At 42.1% G+C, this 20629-nt stretch overlaps 1 protein-coding gene across 1 annotated transcript in view; it reads right to left on the bottom strand.

Annotated features, from left to right (window-relative positions):
* Positions 1–20629, bottom strand: part of LOC137381425 (proprotein convertase subtilisin/kexin type 7-like) — a 233323-nt gene that overhangs the window by 137190 nt on the left and 75504 nt on the right. The window contains 2 exon segments of the mRNA XM_068054003.1: positions 3196–3296; positions 9368–9506. Of these exon segments, the coding sequence (XP_067910104.1) occupies positions 3196–3296; positions 9368–9506 (240 nt within the window).

Here is a 20629-nt window from a genome sequence, read left to right as displayed (position 1 = left end):
GCAGAGCTTGGATTAATCACCGAGGTGAAAACTGTAGTCGAGCACTGCCAACAACTTCAGGGGAGAAATCAGCCAAGGGAAGATTTTGGAGGAAAGTCTGTTGTTTTTTAATTAAACCATAGCACCCCTTTAACGCATTAGCTGCTATCTATTCACATTTAATCTTTTGGATCAACTTGTCAAAATGCAAATAAGCTCCAATAGACTAACTGGAATATTAACAATATGAGCTGGCTCGTATCCAGACAGTTTCTGCTTTGGGCAATCATTCATTCTCTCTAATTCTGACAGGCTAAGGACAAGCTCCTAAGCATTCACAACTGTTAATCTGTAGTTGGTTAAAGGGAGGTACAGAAAAGCATCCCCAAGGTGACTATATAACTCTTCCATCCCCTTTTCAGAGTAAACACCCATTCTTCACTTGGCACCTCCCAAGATGGGCATCGCTGAGATCTAAACAAGTAAACTATGCTCCAATCTGTCACATCGCTCCATGGCACAGAAAGTTTGAAACCCAACGCGTTCAAGTTATTATTCTGTCAGTTTTCTACTCTTCAAATAAATCTCTTGTTCAATATCCACAAACACACACATCTGTAGTGCAGAGAGGATGATGATAGAGACATCCCTGGGGCCATCAGCATGCATGATATTTTAAACAAGGAAATACTGCTCAGCAACACTAATTTATATTACTGCATAGTTTACTTATTTTGTATATTAAATTCCATTAGCATCTCACCTCTAATATCTCTCCTCCTCTCCGTAAAACATCAATTGTTGTCATGAGAGTAGGGCACCCTCCAGTACTTCACCCTCATGTTCACACTTCTCAAGTGTGAGCCTAGAAAGAGCGTTAACACTATTCGTCTGTAGGGGGCATCACAGCTGAGCCCATTTCTCTTTCCCCCCCCCCCTTTCACCGGACACAGACACACATACACTTTCCAGAATGGCCACTGGGTAAAAGATCAGAGTGGAACATTAGCAAGAACTCCTGCCCCCTAACAGAACCCAACCATAAAACCCCATTTGCTGCTCCATCTGAAATCAGCTAACTCACTGCAGACGATAGATCGGACCTCGGGCCTTCTTGCCTCGCACGAGGTGATATCTCTATCCACTGGAGATGCTCTTGATTACTGGTTTCTATTGAACCATCTTTTTAAAATAAAAACTACAAGGTATTTGGATAAAGTCCCCATCATCCACCCATAGCAGAGATTCACACCATTCATTTAATAAGCTTGTATTTAGAGAATCAGCATGGCATGTTTATTAATTTCTGAACTTCAGCAACTCAGACAGTGCATTTCTCATTACTGGACTGGAGTGCCAGCCTAGATGATGTATTCAAATCTCCAATGTGGGATTTGAACTCTCACCCTTCTGGTCTCAAAGGCAAGAGTCTAATCACTGAGCCAAGGCCGGCACCTTATTGATATATGAATTTATATTGGCACGTCCCCACCGTCTAAATTTTCCTCCTTTTGTGTTCTTTGGGTGAGACGTTAAATCAATGTTTCAGCTGCCACCTCCGGTGAATGTAAAAGATCCCAACCCACTCTTCGAAGAACAGGAGAGCTCTCCCAGAGTTCTGGCCGATATTTATCGCTCAAGCCAATATTAATAAAATACACATAATCTGAAATTTCATTGCTGTTTGTGGGACTTTGCTCTGCATAAACTGGCTGCTGCAGTTCCCTACATTCTACAACTACACTTCAAATGTACTTAATTACCTGTGTAGCACTTTGAAATATCCGTGTGATTTCCTTCCTATTTGCCAACACGTAGCAAGTTTCTTGTACCATTGTTTGATAAATTCAAAAGTCTAATTTCCAAGACAAATCTTGTTGCTTTAATATGAACAGGAACTGGTCAAGAAGAGATTGTCTGAATTACTTATGGACAGAGTAAAAATAAGCAGCCTTGTGGGGGGGGGGGGGGAGGGAGGGAGAGAGAGAGAGAGAGAGAGAGAGAGAGAGAGAGAGAGAGAGCTCCCCCTGCTGGAAGGTACAAATCGCAGGGCATTGGATAAGGATAGGCCCCACCTTCCACAATCAAATAATCAATCAATCAATACTCTTCACTCAAAATTCCGGCCGTTAACTTCAGTTTCTCTCTCCACAGATGCTGCCAGGCCTGCTGAGTGTTCTTCAGAATCGTATATGTCTCAATGTGATCATCTCTTATTCTTCTAATTTCCAGAAAGCATAAACCCAATTTATTCTTCCTTTCATCATAGTACAACCCTCTCATCCCAAGAACCAAACTACTGAACCTTTGCTGTACCGCCTCTAATGCAAGTATATCCTTCCTTACTAAAAAGAGACTAAAATTATGCACTGTATTCCAGGTCTGGTCTCACCAAAACCCTGCACAATTGTAGCAAGACTTTCTTATTCTTGTACTCCAATCTCCTTGCAATAAAGACCAACATACCATTTGCCTTCCTAATTGCTTGCTGTACCTGCATACAAATTTCTGTGTTCCTTGTACAATTACACCCAAGTCTCTCAACATTAACATTTAGAAGTTTTCACATCTTTTAAAAAAGCAGTCGGCTTTTCTATTCTTACTATCAAAGTAAATAACCTCACATTTCCCCACATTATACTCCATGTCACCTACTCACTTAACTTGTCTATATCTCTTTGCAGCCTCTGTGTCCTTCTCACATATTACACTCCCACCCAGCTTTGTTTTGTCAGCAAACTTGGATACATTACTCTTAGTCTCTTCATCGAAGTCATTAATATAGATTGTAAATAGCTGAGGCCCCAGCACTGATCCTTGTGGCATTCTACTAGTTACAGCCTGCCAATTTGAAAATCCCCCATTTATCACAACTCTTGGCTTCCTGCCCATTAACCAATCCTCCAACCATGTGGATATATTAGCCCCAACTCCATGAGCCCTTATCTCACACGTTAACCTTTTGTGTGGCACCTTATCAAATGCCTTTTGGAAATCCAAGTAGACTACATCTACTGGCTCCCCTCTTAAGAATAGAGCCAAAAATCTGTAAAATGCTCACAACTTTTCTTTTTTATTTTATAAAATCTCACTCAATGATCTTGAAAGCCCATCCATGAAAGGTTTTAAATGGATAGTGATGTTCCCTCCTGTTTTGATCTTAGCTTTAACTAAATGGCAGGTATTGAAGAGCAGAGCATCAATTTGCAAACTTACAATGCTTCTCATCATTTTGTCGCCACTGCTGAAGGTGACTGCTAACATGGAGGCACACTCCTCTGCGTAGAATGGCATGCGGCCTTCTTCATCTACTGCCCCTGGATAGAGACAGAACAAAGGGAGATACCATTAAAGATCAGAGCTAAGCACATCAGAAACTCAGGTTCAACAGTGCAGCAAGAAATACACCAGTTCCATCTCAGGAATTAAATCCCAACACTTACCATTTTCTAGAAGGAGCTATACACCATAAACAAAAACATTATTTTGTTTGAGAAATACCTCTAGAATATCTGCCAATAGCAGCTTCCGGGACAGAATCCATTTATACAATTGTTTACATAAAAATGCAAGTTATAATGGCAATGTAACCAGTGATGATACAGTATATTTGCATTCAGGGGCTGTAAAAGGGACTGTAATCTCCAGATCCTTGTAACCTCCTCTAGCCCTACAATCTTCCAAGATCTCGGCACTTCCCCAGTTCTGGCCACTTGAGCAATGATTTTAACTGCTCCACCATTGGCGGCCTTGCCTCCAGCTTTGAAATTCCCTCCTTTATGATGCTCCTTAAAACCTATCTCTGACCAAATTTCTCATTTTATTATATATATTCGTTCATGGAATGTGGGTGTTGCTGGCTAGGTCAGCATTTATTGCCCATCCTTAATTGCCCAGAGGGCATATAAGAGTCAACACATTGCTGTGGGTCTGGAGTCACATGTAGGCCAGACCAGGTAAGGATGGCAGATTTCCTTCCCGAAAGAACATTAGTGAACCAACAATTGACAATGGTTTCATGGTCACCATTAGACTAGCCTTTTTTTAAATTCCAGATTTATTAATTGATTCCCAACATCTGCTGTGGTGGGATTCGAACCCATGTTCCCAGAGCACTAGCCTGGACCTCTGGATTACTCATCCAGTGACACGACCACTATAATCACCTCCTCCCTGTCTTATCTGTTTTGATATCTCTGTGACTCGGTATGAAATTTTGGTTTAATAATGCTTCTGTGAAGTACCTTGGGCCCTTTCTACTAAAGGAAGCAGACAAATCTTTGATCAGGATAGGAATTTTAGAATTTATTTCCCCCCTGCATCTCCTCACAGCATGTAACCATCCTCAACTGAGGGAGCAGACAAGGCAGCTGATTCCAGGACCCCAATGCCACGCTGACAGAGCTGAGGGGGGTCAGGACAGCACCCCTGGCTACAGCTCCATAATCCTCCCCTTTCTATAGTGAGGAACCTCAGCCCCACTGACTGATTCCATACAACAATATTGAGATCAGTTCCTCAGTGTGCACTGGAATCCTGGGATCAATCTATGATCTACCACACACTGGTTCTCCTATACGCACCTTGGGTTGGTGGGTAGCATGAAGTCGTGACAGAGGGTGCAACAGCGAGGGCCAGAGACGAGAGGTAGGCTCACACTGAGGGTGGGATCCAACAGTTGCTCCATTGAAAGGTCCCACTCAAAACATTAGCCTACCTTGCTCTCTCAGACATTGATTAATCTGCTGTGCATTTGTAGCATGACCAGTTTTTACTCCAGATTTCCAGCATCCATATTTTTTTTTCTCACTATTGGCCTTAAAGTCAATACAATGAGTTGAAAGCACTACCCCTCTCATGATTAAAACTGAACACCCTGAATAAGGAGACATGGACCTGATTCCCACAACAGTTAATCCTTCACACAAATTACTTTCTCTTCATCCCAGCTCGCAGATTTGTCACTCCTGGAACTGTCAATCCCTTGCGACAAAACGGTTTAATATCTCAACAAATTACTTCAAGACACTTTGGCACGAGAGATTGATGATACAAAAAGTTAAAAATAATCATTCTTTTTGCTATGGTTTGTTCCCAGTGGATACTTAAGTATGCTTAAATATTTACTTGGAATTTCAAGGAAAAAGTCTAGAAGTGAATAAGATTTATTTTCAGTTAGACTAGTATATTTAAAAAAGGACCGACACTCCAGTTAATATACTGGTTGGGCAAATAATAAAAATGTCTTCCGTTCTTACAAATAAGATAAAACGAATAAGAGAACTATAGAGGAGAAGAGACCATAGGTTTTGTCATTAGGTACATGTACATGTAAAGATCACTATTAAATGATTCTACGTGCCACTTTCTGTTTGTTCAGGCAGTAAGCGTTAAATCTGGATTAGTCAAACTGTCAATTTGTATGGTATAAAATGATCGAATGTCATTTATATGGTGCACCATTTTCGAGAGAGATAAGGTTTTTTTCCCCCCGCAGAGTTGCCATTTGACAGGATTTTTAAAAAAAACTCAGACTACAAAAGGTTTCAGAGTGAAACAGGAGTCAAGAAGATATTCGTACGCATCTAGAATTTGGGTTGGAACGCAGTTCGGGTAAACCAATAGTGACTGCTTCTTGTTTTAAATGATTTTTATTTTAGCTTGGACAGTCTCAATCCAGTTTCAGCTGCGTCAAGCAAAATAAAAGCACAAAACCACACAGGAATCTGGCACTAATTGGAGGCGATTCAGCAATCATGGATATTTGCAAAGCTCATTCTGGTGTGTAAAGGGAATTGCGTGGATTCACCAGGAGGTGACTTTCTAAAGTTTGCGTGGTTGTTCTGGAACAGCTGCACTGCAGATGGTCAAAGCCCACATCTAACCTGGATATGTTTGATGATGAAGGGCAAAATAAAAGTTTAACTCCTATAATAAGCCTATCCACATGGGAGGAAAAGGTGACCTTGAAATGGTTAGACCCCGCTATCAAGTAGATAGGCATCGTCAAAAAAAATATTTAAAAAATTTAAAATACGACTAAAAGTTCCTTGTGATGGTTTACAGAGCTACAAGAAGTTTCTAATAAGGGCAGAGTGTGAATACATTTTTAAAAGTAAGGGTTGGTCTAAGATCCATAGGTTTGGAAAACAAAGTACATGTTTGCAGGGTGGAATTGGTCTACACTGTGTCAAATGGGTTCACAGCCAATCAGCAGCCTGTTATACTCTGTTACAGTTTTTATTTTCTATGGACTTGGAAATTGCTAAGATTTTTAATTTCAAACCAAGTAAAAGTGACAGCAAGACTAGGAGATGAGTCTTCAAAAAGATTTTGAACAATCCTTCTCTGAACATCAGAGGAAAGGAAATCGGGTGCAGTGAAAAAAAAAAATTGGCTGCCAGTTCGCTACAAGCTTGTTTTGCATGGCTGGCATAGGCCAATTTTGCCGCCATTGTGCAGTTTCTACTCCAAAAGACACACAGTGTGCATTGGCACAAATTGGTGCCACCTTGGTACTTATCGGACCACGCTGAGCTGAAGTAGAGGGGAGAAGACTTCTCTAAACCAACAGGGAATGAAAACAGACCATTTCTTTGTCCGCAGACAGAAGGTGAAATGGTCGGTCACAGTGCAGCAACTCATCAGAATCACTGGCAATGGAAGATTCTCCAAAGCAACTAGAATTCCCAGTCACAAGAGGACTCATTAGATTGCACGATAAAGGTGAAGCTTCCACATCCTTCAGTTACTGCCATATAAAAACTCCAGATGGCAATAAAACAGAAAAAAATGGTATTTTCAACAATCTCCTACCAAAAGGTGAAGGAAATATAGTAGTTTATTTCACTATCATTGGAGAACTGGAGGACAACAGCACAACATTAACAAGCTTGGGATGGTAAAAACAGAAGGCAGCCATTCAGCCTGTTGAGCCTGTCCTGCCATTCAATTAGACCATGGCTGATCTATACCTCAGTTTCATTTACCAATCTTTGTCCATATTCTCGATACCCTTAAACAAAAATCTGTCGACTTCAAACCCTGAAAATTTCAACTGACTGAGCACCCACGGCCGTCTGGTTGCGAGAGTTCCCGATTTTCACAATGTTTTGTGTGAAGCATTGTTTCCCGATTTCACTTCTGAATGACCAAGCTTTCATTTTGAGATTGTGTCCTTGTGTTCTGGCATCTCCCAGCAGAAGCAGCTTTTAGCAAATCCCTTAACCCTCTAAACTCAAAGGAGTACAAACGAAGTTTAAGCAACCTATCTTCCTAATTTAACCCTTTAAACCCTAGTGTCATTCTGGTGAATCCACAATGTTTCTTCTTCCAAGACCAATATATCTTTTCCGAGCTGCAGTGCCCAAACTGAATGCAGTACTCCAGATGGTGTCTTGACAAAGGTTAAGAAGTGTTTCCTCCTCACCTTTGTATTCCAATCCCCTTGGAGATAAAGGCCAACATTCCACTCATTTTTTGATTACTTTTTATACCCGCTTTTCTTGATCTGTGTACATCGACACACAAATCTCTTTGCTCCTCCGCAGTTCCCAGACAAATCAGCAATAAGAAAATACTCCAACTCGTCTTTCTCAGATCCAGAGTGGAGGACCTCACACTTCCCCATATTGAACTCCATCTATCAGTTTTTGCCACTCACTTACACTTCAAAGCAAGCACCAAAGGCACGAATCATCTGTGCTCTCCAACCAAGAGTAATAACATGGACTAAATCAAACACTATTATTTAGGATGATAAGCTCCTCTAAAAAAAAAAAGAGGGTGGAGAAATAGCACCAGGATTGAAGGTTCTAGTCATGAGTTTGGGAGTCGTGTAAATTCCCTACAGAGCACTACTGCTCGGATTCTGCGAAGGTCATGGAAATGTCATCAAACAATGTACTTATGTATCCTGAAGTTCTGCTCGATTATCTGCCAAGTCAGGGAAAAAATATCAACAGAACTTTTAATTTCCTTTAGTACATGGGGTGGGGAGAGATGCCTGAAGTCTACATTCTATTCAAGATGCAAGGCAGAAAGAGTTGCTGTGATGGTACTTCTTTATATTTTAAGGTTTTTTTTTTTGAGGACTCATGTATTTTAGAATTATGGACATTGTTTTATTTTGGGAAAGCTGAAACAGATTCCATGGATTTTTTTTTCACTGGGAGGACTTGGTTTGTAAACCACCCTTACTGGAAGTCACCCGTCTTCAGATAAATACCCAGAAGGGGATTTTTGACTTGGAGAAGATGTTTACAGAGAAGTGACGAGTTAAGATTTATAAGGGTCAGGAGGCTTGACTCTTGAGATATTGATTTTGGTTTCACTTTGGACAGTGTGTTGGGGTGTGAAGTGTTTTGAAGGCAGTTGGAGAAAACCAGCCAAGAGTGCAGTCACCATCAGCTCACCCTCTTCCATCTCTTTGAGAACCTCCTGAGAATCAAGTGTAAGAAATAGAGACATTGATGCTGCATTCCTCTTGAAAGGCCTGCCAGAAACCCCTGTTGCTGCATTTCTCCTGGGAAAGCCTCCTAAACTGATCTTCAACATTGCCTGAAAAGAACTGTTGTAGGAAGATCCCAGTGACAGCTGTCTCTGCGTATTTAGGATGCCAAACCAAAAAGGGACAATTGACATCTTTCCATAGCTTCTCTTTTTTTCCAAGAATTATCAAGGATTTGGCCAAAGTATTTTTTTTGTAATGGAGCTCTAAAGAAAAAAAAAATCTCTATTTTTCAGTTAAAGTGTGAGTGTGTGAGAGAGTGAGAGTGAGTGAGTGTGAGAAAAAAAGAGAAAAAAAAGAGAGAGAGGGAGTAGCTAAGGTAAAAAGGGAACTTTCATATTTCAATCTGTGTGTTAATGCTTTGCTACCGGTTAAGTCTTGTTTCATAATAAACTGAAAATTTTGTTGTCTGTTACAGAAAGCTGGTTGGTGTATTTTACTCTGGGATAAAGAGTAGAGTCTATGATTGGCTGTATCGATGACCGGGTAAACATTTAAATAGATGTTGTGACCGGTGGAAAAGTGGAACTAGAAAAGACAGTGCACTCCTCCCATCTCAGTCGTTAAGAGTCCAAAAGCGAACATGCTGGATATTTTATGCAGTTACAGACTTTGAATGCAGACATAATTTACAACCCATCCTTTAAACGAAAAGTATCAATAGTCAACTGTACATAAAATCACTCAGTGAAGCAATACCTGCAGCAAAGCACATTTTAGAGTCACTGCACAATCTGCTAGGCCATCAATTTTGCTTGAACCACACACCAGATCAGTTTGCGGAGACCAGTCACCAAGAATAATTTAGCAAATGCTTTGCTTTTGCAACCTTTTGATTCAATCACCCACCTCTATGCGAACCCTTGAATTGTCACTTACCAACGGTGACGGTGTAGATGGAGTTTGCATAACCATCATAGTTGCAGTTGTCCTCGTACTGGCCGCCGTTCCCACTGGCCACCACGAAAATACTCCCAAAGCCCCGTCGACCAGCCATGACTCCATGCTGTAGTGCAGCCTGCAAAAAGGTTGAGGAGTAGAGAGCATCAATTAGCATGGATATACTTTGAAGGGATTATGAAACAACTCAAGTAGGGTGCGCCAATCCATTCCTTTCACCATTTCCTTGCCAACATAACTCTTTCTGGGAAAAATCCAGGAGGTCCAGATAATTGACCAATTTACTGGAATTGAAGAAATCAGAAAGAAGGAATGGGCAATTAACAGAGGAAGAATGCAATGAAAGATTATTTTACAAGTTTAATTTTCTTGTAAATGGTACTCAGCCTTTATCGCAGAAATGAATTCTGTGTTATTTTGTGCACGGGCATCAAAATACTTCAGGGAACAAAACGCACTTGAGACAACAGACATTCATACCGCGCAATTTATTTCCTTGCGATAGTCAAATTGCTCCCACACAGCTGTAACTACTAGTACTTTAAGTATTGTATAGCTTAGGATTTGCTATCTGGACACAACCCAGTTTGAAAAAACAAAGTCTAGAACTGCATTCCTGGGTGGCTTTCACATCAAATGGACATAGTATGAAAATTTTATACAACCACCAATATCTTTTGTTGAAGCTCTAGTAGCCATACTTTTGTGTGAATGCAACTCTCAGTTTGTACTCCTCCCAAAATAACAATTTTTGAAAATAGTTCCAACCCCTCTTTCCACCCCATCTCCCAACCATTGCACTGTCACTTCCAATCTTCAAACTCCTCAGCCTGGATTTTGCAGGACCGAGCTTGCTGAATGGAACACATTTGAGCATAGTGCTATGTGGTAGAAGAGCTCAGCACTGTTCACTAAAGGCTCAGTGAGTAGCTGAGACATCCCCACTAGGAAGAGTCCAGGTTCGAACCCTGGTCCGTGTTGACCTAATTAACTTCACTTGGGGCAGTGGCAGGACCTCTACAACTGCCTTGGACCTCCGGGTGCGCGAAGAGAAAAATCCGCCAGGAATCCAGCTCCTGGCCGCTTTCCAACCAGCAGGTGGGAATGCCCAATGAGGGCAAGATTGGGGTAGGCCGCGAGGCCATGTGCTTAAATAGTCTTTCAACATTGACCGTCAAGGCTCACACAAAGAATGGGCATATGGGTAAGATCATAGAATGGCATTTCCAGGAGGATGACATTCGGCCCATCATTCCTGTGCTGGCTCTATGAAAGTTATCTGATTAATCCCATCCCTTGCTCTTCCCCCAGAGAGCAGAAAATATTTACTTTTCAAGTATTTACCCAATTCCCTTTTGAAAGTTATTATTGAATCTGCTGCCACCACCCTTTCAAACAGTGCATTCCAGATGATAACTTGCTGCTTAACTTTTTCTTCCCTTATTTCGCCTCTGGCTCTTTTCTCAATTATTTTGTATCTGTGTCCACCGGTTAGAGATTCTGGAAACAGTTTCGCAATCACTCTGGCAAAATCCTTCATGATTTTTAACAGCTCGATCAAACCTCCCCTTAACCTTCTCTGCTCGGAGGAGAACAAAGCCAGCTTCCCAAGTCTCTCCACGTAACCGAAGTCTTTCCTCCCCGGTACCATTCTAATAAATCTCCTTTGCAACCTCTCCAGGGCCTTGACATCCCTCAAAGTGTGGCACCCAGAATTTGGCCATAGTGATCCGCTTGGGGCCTAAGCAGATACTGATAGGTGCCCAATACCTGTGAAACTACAGCTCAGCAAGGCAATAAATGCCCACAAGAGAGATAGTAAGGGATGAAAGCCAAAAGAGAAAACAGGCAAAAATAACTTACTCTGAACCCTCAACATTCAGGACTAGAGCAAGAAAGATTCAATAACCCTCCCCGTACAGCTCTAACGCCACTAACCATGGAACCTTCCATTCCAGTTATTTCCCTTTCCTGAAGGACATTAATGAATCAGTTGGGTTTTTATGGCAATCCGACAGCTTTCATGGTTGCTTTTTTTGAGCACCCACCCAAAAATTGCTCGACTTATTGAATCCAGCTTTGTGGGAGTTGAACTCTTAGCTTCTGGGTTGCAATGCTTAACTGGGCAAATTATAAGATCAGGAACGACCATAGAGTAAGAGGTGGTCAGAAATGTCACCATTATATTCTATTAACCACTTGAATATCCTGTACCACAACACAAGAATATTACATCAAGAATGACGGAGAGAATCTACACAGTATCACAGTGCATTCATTAGGAACAGTTGTCACAACTTATGATTCTGCCAACCAGCTCCTTTATTCATAAATTCAACTTTCTGTAAATTTACTTTGTTACTATGTGTTAGTATTTGACAGCTGTGTGCCAGAGGAGAGATCGGAGTTGAGTCTGTTTATTATTACATGTACCATTGTTAGCTTCTACATGAACATTATCCTGGTATTGACAGGGGATGGGAAGAATTGTATATTACAAGTAATACATTATTTGCTTCAAAAATTGTCTCCAACACATAGCTGAATTATAAATAGGTGCAGATGAACAGCCCATAGTACAGAACAAACACAAGCTGAGCAGTTTCCCATTTTGTTAATAGCTGTGAACACATTTATTTTTCTACTTTGACATTGGTGGAATATGTAAACCATATGCACGAAACTTGTTCTAACAAAAAAAAAGTATTCAAAAGTACACTTTCAAAGAAAGAATTAAATTTAATACAACGGGAAACTTTAAAGTATGACTGTTCAAGCTATTACATCTCTGCAGGCTTCTTACGGCATACAAGAGACCCTTAAAATTGATATCCACATTCATTTGTTTGCACACGTCCCAAACAATAGATACTAATAGGTCTCGGAGTTTTGATTTGGGATTTATCCACCAGGTAGAACATAGGAAGCTGCACAGGAGGTCATTCAACTCCTCAAGCCTGTTCCACCATTCAATTAGATCAGGGCTGATCTGTATCCCAAATGAGGAGGCAACTGTGCTCAAAATTACCCTGCCCCAACCTCCATGTCCATGAAATTCAAACAGGACAAACCAAGTAACTAAGCCTTCTCTGCAATATGCAGTAGGTCTTCTTGTAAACTGGGTCCACTCTGTGGGTCTGACATTTCAAGCATGCAAAGGAGTTGGCATGCCATTCTGATCATCGCAGGTGTGCAGTGGTGACACTATGATGTCACTTCCTAGTCCCGGTCAGATTAGTGCAAAGCATGAAGCTCTAGTGAAAAGCAGGTCTTCCTCATTGCTGATCGAGGGTACACCAGCTGACTGCAGGAGAGCCTTGCTACAGGAACATGTAGCGAGAGCGAAAAGTGAAAGCACCTTGTGTGTTCACACATGGGATCAAAACTTATGGTTCAGCAAGGACAACAACTTGTATTCATATAGCACCCTTTAACACAGTAGAATGTCTCAAGGTTCTTCACAGGAGTGATTATAACACAAAATTTGACATTAAGCCACTTAAGGAGATATTAGGGCAGATATTGGTCAAACAGGTCGGTTTTAAGGCATGTCTTAAAATGAGGAGATAGAGACAGAGAGAGCAAATTCCAGAGCTTAGGGCCTTGGCAGCTGAAGGAACAGCCACCAAAAAGTGAAGCAACAAAAACTGGGGATGCTCAAGAGGCCAGAATTAAATAAGCGCAGATATCTCAGAGGATTGCGGGGCTGGAGAAGATTAGAGAAATAGGGAGGATTGAGGTCAGACAGACTTGAAAAGGGTAAGAATTTTAAAATCAAGGCGTTGCTTAACCGGGAGCCACAGTAAGTCAGTGAGCACAGGGGCCATGGGTGAATGGGACTCAGTGTAGAGGCCTGCTGCCCAACGTCACATGTCGGGTTTGGGTTGGGCCGGGCCAAGTCCAAGTCGAGTCGGGTTGGGTCAGGTCGGACACACACAGTAAGTGCTCTGCTGCCAAGTATCGAAAAAAAAAACTATCTGAGCTAGGAGTCTGGGACGAAACGGAGTCTGCGCAGTGAGCGAGTGATGTCACGATGACGTCATCACGCATGTGCTGCAGCTTCGTGGAGATTCCAAGTCTGAAGGTGAGTAAAGGGATGGTCGGGTTGGGCTCGGGTCGGGTCGGGCAAAATCGGAGGGACTAGGGCTGGGTCAGGCTCGGGTCCGTGGTGGTTCGGTCGGATTCTTTTTTTCCCCCGACCTGAGCAGGCCTCTAACTCGGTGATTGTTAGGACATGGGCAGCAGAGTTTTGGATGAGCTTGTTTATGTGGGGTAGATCGTGGGAGGCTGGCCAGGAGTGCATCAGAATAGTCAAGTATGGAGGTAACAACGGCCTGGATGAAAGTTTTAGCAGCTTGAGGTGAGGCAGGGCAGAGTCAGGTGAAGTTACGAAGGTGGAAATAGGTGGTCTTGGTAATGGCACAGATACGTGGTTGGCAGCTCACCTCGGGGTCAAATATACACTAAGGTTGCGAACTGTCTGCTTCAGCATCAGACAGATGCCAGGGACAGGGATGGAGTCAGTAGCTTGGGAATGGAGTTTATGGTGAGAACATCCATTTACTGGGTCTGCAATATTTCAGACTTCAGCAGTGCAGTCATATGACAGCAATCGCAACCACAATAAAAAGGAGCTTTTTTAATGATTACGGTTAAATTTAACTTTGGTAATTACCAATAGAGCTGGATAGTGAAACGAGGGGGCGGAAGGGAGCCAAAACACAAAGCCACCAAACTTAAAAAAAAAAAAATCACCAAAAGGGAAACATTTTGCATTTAAGAGAACTCAAACCGAGGGTAACATACGCACACTGGCTTTTATAATCTTCAATATTTCCTTTCTTATCTCCAATGAAACTCACTCTTTGAGTCAAGCTATGCCACAGGGAGTGGCTGAAGCAGAAATTACAACATCTTTTAAGGAAAAGTCGAATAAATATTTGAAGCTGCGGAAGATAATAGGGATAAGGAAGAAAGCGTAGGCAAGTGGGAATGATTTTTGCCTTGCTCTCGTGAATATGATGGACCAAATAGACTCCTCCTTCTATGGAATTGGGCTGTTTGGATTTGAACTCCATAAATAAGAGCAGGGCAGGTGATTTTTTTTTCTGGTACCGTGTTACTTTTCACCAAGTTTTCAGTCATCTTTCCTCAAATCTTCCATGACTGTTCAGTGTCCATTTCTCTTCTGTCAAGAACCTTGGGGCAGTTACAGGGTTAAAGGCACTGTCTAAATGCAAATTGTTGCTGTAGCTTTGATGCATTCACAGTCACACTTTTGGCTCCTTTCTGATCTTCAGAGCTATAAGATTAGGAATGGAAAAATCAGCCGGACTGACTACTGCTTCGTAGGTGAAAAGCCAAAGAAAGAATAGGTGAGCAATTAACAACTTTAAAAAGGGAGGGGAACTGATATCTGTCAAGATGGTGCTTTGCAGGTTATCGAGAGATTATCAATTCAAGAAACCAGGTAAAGAAAGCACAATGTTATTTAGAATTGAGAGGTCGGAATAGGCCAGTCTCGTGCTTGGCTGAAATTATTGTGCATGCACACAAAATTTACCCCTAACACATGTGTATAGTACTTTTAATGTAGAAAATTGCACTTTGAGGGGAGAAGAAATAAAATAGATTCAGTGGAAACAATTGGTTACCTACAAGGTTTTAGGCTTTGTAATTAACAGCAGCAACCTCACAACCCCATGACAAAAGCCTTCTTCAGAACTGCCGAGAGACACAAATCTTTAAGGGCTGATGTCGAAAGAGCCACAGAGCTTGGCTATCCTAACTCTGAAAGACTCAGACATTATTCTGTGCAATAAACTAATTAACTCGGAGAATTTTCACTTCAGAATTCTCACCAGCCCACTTATGCCAAGCTGAATTAGCCTGTGTGTTCCAACTGGAGACACCTACAATAAATATTTACACCAAGTGCTGAGGTAGCCCATTCAACAATCATCCCCATAGATAGAGGCAGAAGCTGCCTGAAGAGGCTGTTTCAAATTAGCTTGAAATGCTCAAGGAATTCGTGTGCACAAATGAACAGAGGAAACTGAACAGATGATAGGCGGAGCAACTCAACTCAGGAAGATAAACAAACATTACTTTGAACTCCTGCCTACGAAAGCAGCCCCTTTCCTCTGGTGTAATAAAATGATGTTTACTAGACCGTAGCAAATTTAGAACTTGCTGCTTGAACCCAGCCAGTTTAAATTTTCTACATTTGGAATTTTAACCTTTTAGCTAACTACAGCAAGGGAAACTGGAACTGAAGGCACACCCAGCAAAAGAAAATCCGCCCTCATGTTACAAAGTCAAATTCAAACAAGAAATTTCTGTGGATCGAACAATGATCTTAAATATCAGATTTAAAGAGTTAAGGCTGGAGCTTCTGGCATTAATCTGATTTTCAGGTGGTCCCAAAGTCGTTTACCAAGGAAAACAAGGCTGGGATACCTGTTAATTCTCCGCCCCCTAAAGTCAGCCATTGAAAATTCCTCTCTTCCACAAAACTGACATAAGCTTCCCAACCGTTGACTGTACCACAGGTGTGTGGGGGTAGTGACTGGCCTTGGTATTCTAGTTGATTTTCTTTTCTTCCCACCCCTGACCCGCTGTTGTCTAAGATCAGAAGAAAGGAGATGCTGGGGAGGGGAAGTGCCAGAGGGGCATTTGGTAGTGAGTCGGTAATGTCAGGTAAACATTAGCATTTTCTCCGTCACCCAGACCATACAAAAGGATTCACCAGAATAGTTCCAGGGATGATGGATTTTAGCTACAAGGTTAAATTAGAGAAGCTGGGGTTGTTCTCCATGGAGTAAAGGAGATTGAGGGGAGATCTGATGGAGGTGTACAAGATTATGACAGGTTTAGACAAGGTAGACAACGCAGTTCCCATTAGCTGATAGTACAAGTACTAGGGGACACAGATTTAAGGCTTTGGACAAGAGGAAGAACGTTTTTATGCAGCAAGTGGTAATGATCTGGAAGTCGCTGCCCATGAGGGTGGTGGAAGTGGAAATGATGATTTGCAAAAGGAAACTGGATGGGCACCTGAAGGAAATAAACTTGCAGGGCTACGGAGATACAGCGAGGGAATGGGACTCACTGGATTGCTCTCGAGAGCTGGCATGGACTCGATTAATTAAAATAATTAAAACGCAACAGGATGACAGGGGATGCGTTGCAGTTGTAATACGTGGGAGTGGATGGACACCAGTGTGATTTGCAGCCACCTCATCTGCAGTAAATGTCGATGGTTCGAGAAACTTCGGCTCAGAGTAGATGAGCTGGAGGCCGAGCTACAGACAGTGCGATGCATCAGGAAGGGGTAAAGCTACCTGAGCACTTTGTTCCAGAAGGCAGTCACACCCCATAGGATAGGGCCGTCTGATTTGGTCAGTGGTCAGGGACAGAATGGTGTGGCTGTGAGCGAGGCCGGTATGGGGATCGAGAAGGCAGACGTGGAGGAGCCTCAGCCCTTGGAATTGTCCAACGGGTTTGAGGTTCTTGCAACTTGCATGGATGACAGTGAGGCCTGCAGGACGAACAGACCACGGCACCGTGGTACAGGAAGCCATTCAAGCGGGGGAGGTAAATAGGAATGTAGCAGTAGTAGGAGATAGCATAGCCAGGGGAATAGAGACAGTTCTCTGCAGCCAAGAGCGAGAGTCCAGAAGGCTGTGCTGCCTGCCCGGTACCAGGGTTCGGGACAACTGTTTAGGGTTGGAGTGGAATTTGCAATGGGATGGGGAGGATCCAGTCGTCATAGTCCACAAGGGTACCAACAACAAAGATGGAACTAGGAAAAAGAGGTTTTACGTAGGGAGTATGAGCAGCTAGGGAATAAATTTAAAAGCAAAACCTCAAAAGGTAATAATCTTTGGGTTATTACCTGAGCTATGAGTAAATTGGCATAGCGTAAATAAGATTAGAGAGATGAACAAACAACACAGGTGAGGGAGAAATAGGTTTTGTTCTGGCGAGTTATATAACTAGGGCGGTAGACAGGGCTTCAAGTTGTGAGGGGGGGGGGGGGGCGGAGGGATCATGTGAGAGATGTGGTAAATCGAAAGGAAACAAAGGGCGGGAATAGAGCAGGGTAACAATTTGGGTAATGATGACCAGAGTGTGGCAGGAAGCGACAGAGCGTACAAACCTAAGAGTCCACTAGCAGACAAGGCCAGAGATTGCAGAAATGGTAAAAAGAGAGTGTTAAAGACTCTTTATCTGAATGCATGCAGCATTCATAACAAAATGGATGAATTGTTAGCACAGATAGAAATAAATATGTATGACCCAAGAGCCATTACAGAGAGATGGTTGCAAGGTGACCACGGCTGAGACCTGAAAATTGAAGCGTATTCGACATTTCAAAAAGAAAGGAAGCTAGGAAAAGGTGGTGGGGTAGCTTTGTTAATTAAAGATGTCATTAGTACAGTAGCGAGAGATGACCTTCGCTCAAAAGAGCAAGATGTACATAAGAACATAAGAAATAGGAGGAGTAGGCCATTCAGCCCCTCAAGCCTGCCCCGCCATTCAATAAGATCATGGCTGATCTGTCCCAGGCCTCAACTCCTCTTTCGGGCCTGCTCCGCAAACCCCTGGACTCAGATTTCAAAAATCTATCTACCTCCTCCTTAAGTACATTTAGTGACCTAGCCTCCACAACTCTGAGGTACAGAATTCCAGAGATTCACCACCCTCAGAAAAGAAATTCCTTTGCATCTCAGTTTTAAATGTGTGCCCCCTTATTCTGTAACTATGTCCCCTAGTTCGAGATTCCCCCACCAGTGTAAACAGATACTCAACATCTACCCTGTCAAGCCTCCTTAGAATCTTGTGTTTCTATAAGATCACCTCTCATTCTTCTAAACTCCAATGAATAAAGGCCTAGTGAACCTTTTCTGAACTACCTTCAATGCTAGTATATCCTTCCTTAAATACGGGGACCAAAACAGTACGCAGTACTGTGGCCTCACCAACACCCTGTAACATTGTAACAAGGCTTCCCCATTTTTAAACTCTAACCCCCTAGCAATAAAGGCCAAAATTCCATTTGCCTTCCTAATTACCTGCTGCACCTGCATGCTAACTTTTTTGTGTTTCATGCACAAGAACACCCAGATCCCGCTGTACTGCAGTATTTTGTAGTCTTTCTCCATCTATATAATAATCTGCCTTTTTATACCTCCTACCAAAGTGGATTACCTCACACTTTCCCACATTGAACTCCATCTGCCAAGTTTTTGCCCACTCACTTAACCTATCTATATCCCTTTGCAGATTCTGTGTCCTCATCACAACATGCCTTCCCACCTAATTTTGTATCAGCAAATTTGGATACACTACACTCTGTCCCTTCCTCCAAGTCATTAATATAGATCTGAAATTGTTGAGGCCCTAGGACCGATCCTTGTGGCACCCCACCAGTTACAGCCTGAAACAGACCCATTGATCCCAACTCTCTGCCTTCTGTGTGTTAGCCAATCCTCAATCCATGCCAACACATTACCCCCAATACCCTGAGCTCTTATTTTGTGCAATAACCTTTTATGTGGCACCTTATCAAATGCCTTCTGAAAATCCAAATACATTACATCTACTGGTTCCCCTTTATCCACTCTGCTGGTTATATCCTCAAAGAACTCTAACAAATTTGTCAAACAAGATTTCACTTTCATAAAACCATGTTGACTGTTTGATTGCATTTTGTTTTGCTAAATGTCCTGCTACTTCTTCCTTAATAATGGACTCTAGCATTTTCCCAATGACTGATGTTAAGCTAACTGGTCTGTAGTTTCCTGCTTTCTGTCTCCCTCCTTTCTTGAATAGGGGTGTCACATTAGCGGTTTTCCAATCTGCTGGTACCCTACCGGAATCCAGTGAGTTTTGGTATATTATGACCAATGCTTCCACTACCTCTGCAGCCACTTCTTTTATAACCCTTGGGTGCAGGCCATCAGGTCCTGGCGACTTGTCTGCCTTTAGACCCATCAGTCTGTCCAGCACCTTTTCCCTCATGATAGAGATTGTTACAAGTTCCTCCCTCCCATTTACACCTTGCTCATCTATTATTGTTGGGATGTTTATAGTGTCCCCCCACTGTGAAGACCGATGCAAAATATTGGTTTAAATTATCTGCCATTTCCCTGTTGCTAATTCCCCAGTCTCATCCTCTAAGGGTCTCACACTTACTTTTGCTACCTTCTTCCTTTTTATCTACCCGCAGAAGCTCTTACTGTTTGTTTTTATATTTCTTGCCGATTTACTCTCATAATTCTCAGTTTGGGTAGAGATAAGAACTAGGAAAGGTAAGAGGGCACTTATGGGAGTATTTTATACACCCCCTAATAGCTGTTACATTGTAGGACAGAGTATGCAAGAATAAATAAATAGAGCATGTAAGAAAGATACCGAAATAATCATGGGTGACTTTTATCTACATGTAGATTGGGCAAATCAGACTGGCAAAGGTAGCCTGGAAAATGAATTCGTAGAGTGTATTTGGGACAATTTTTTAGGGAAGCACATTCTAGAGCCAACCAGGGAGCAAGCTATTCTAGACCTGGTAAGGTGCAATGAGACAGGATTAATCAATGACTTCATGGTAAAAGGAGAATCTAGGTGACAGCGATCAGAACATGATAGAATTTCACATTCAGTTTGAAGGGGAGACTAGTGATTTAAACCTAAATAAAGGTAATTACAAGGGTATGAAGGCAGAGCTAGCTAAAGTGAGCTGGGAAACTAGGTTAAAAGGCAGGACAGCAGAGATGTAGCGGCAGACTTTTAAGGAGATGTTTAATAACTCTCAAAGATTTATCCCAGTGACAAAAAAAGAATGCATCATCCATGGCTAAATAAGGAAGTTAAGGATAGTGTCAAATTGAAAGAAACGCTGTACAAATCTGCAAAGATTAGTGGTAGGTCAGAACACTGGTCAGATTTTAAGAACCAGCAAAGAATGACTAAAAAAAGGGAGAAAGTAGAGTATGAGAGAAAGCTAGCTCATAATATAAAAACAGACAGTAAGAGTTTCTACTAGTATCTAAATAGGAAAAGAGTAACTAAAGCTAGTGTTGGTCCTCTAGAGTCTTTGGGAATTTATAATGGAAAACAAGGAAAAGGCAGAGGCGTTGAACAGGTATTTTGCTTCTGTCTTCACTGTAAAAGACTTAGAAAACTTCCCAAAGATACTTGAAAATCAAGGGGTGAAAGGGAGACAGGAACTTAAAA

This window comes from Heterodontus francisci, chromosome 22, assembly GCF_036365525.1.
Source record: "Heterodontus francisci isolate sHetFra1 chromosome 22, sHetFra1.hap1, whole genome shotgun sequence".
NCBI lineage: Eukaryota > Metazoa > Chordata > Chondrichthyes > Heterodontiformes > Heterodontidae > Heterodontus > Heterodontus francisci.
This window is presented reverse-complemented; position numbering and strand designations above follow the sequence as displayed.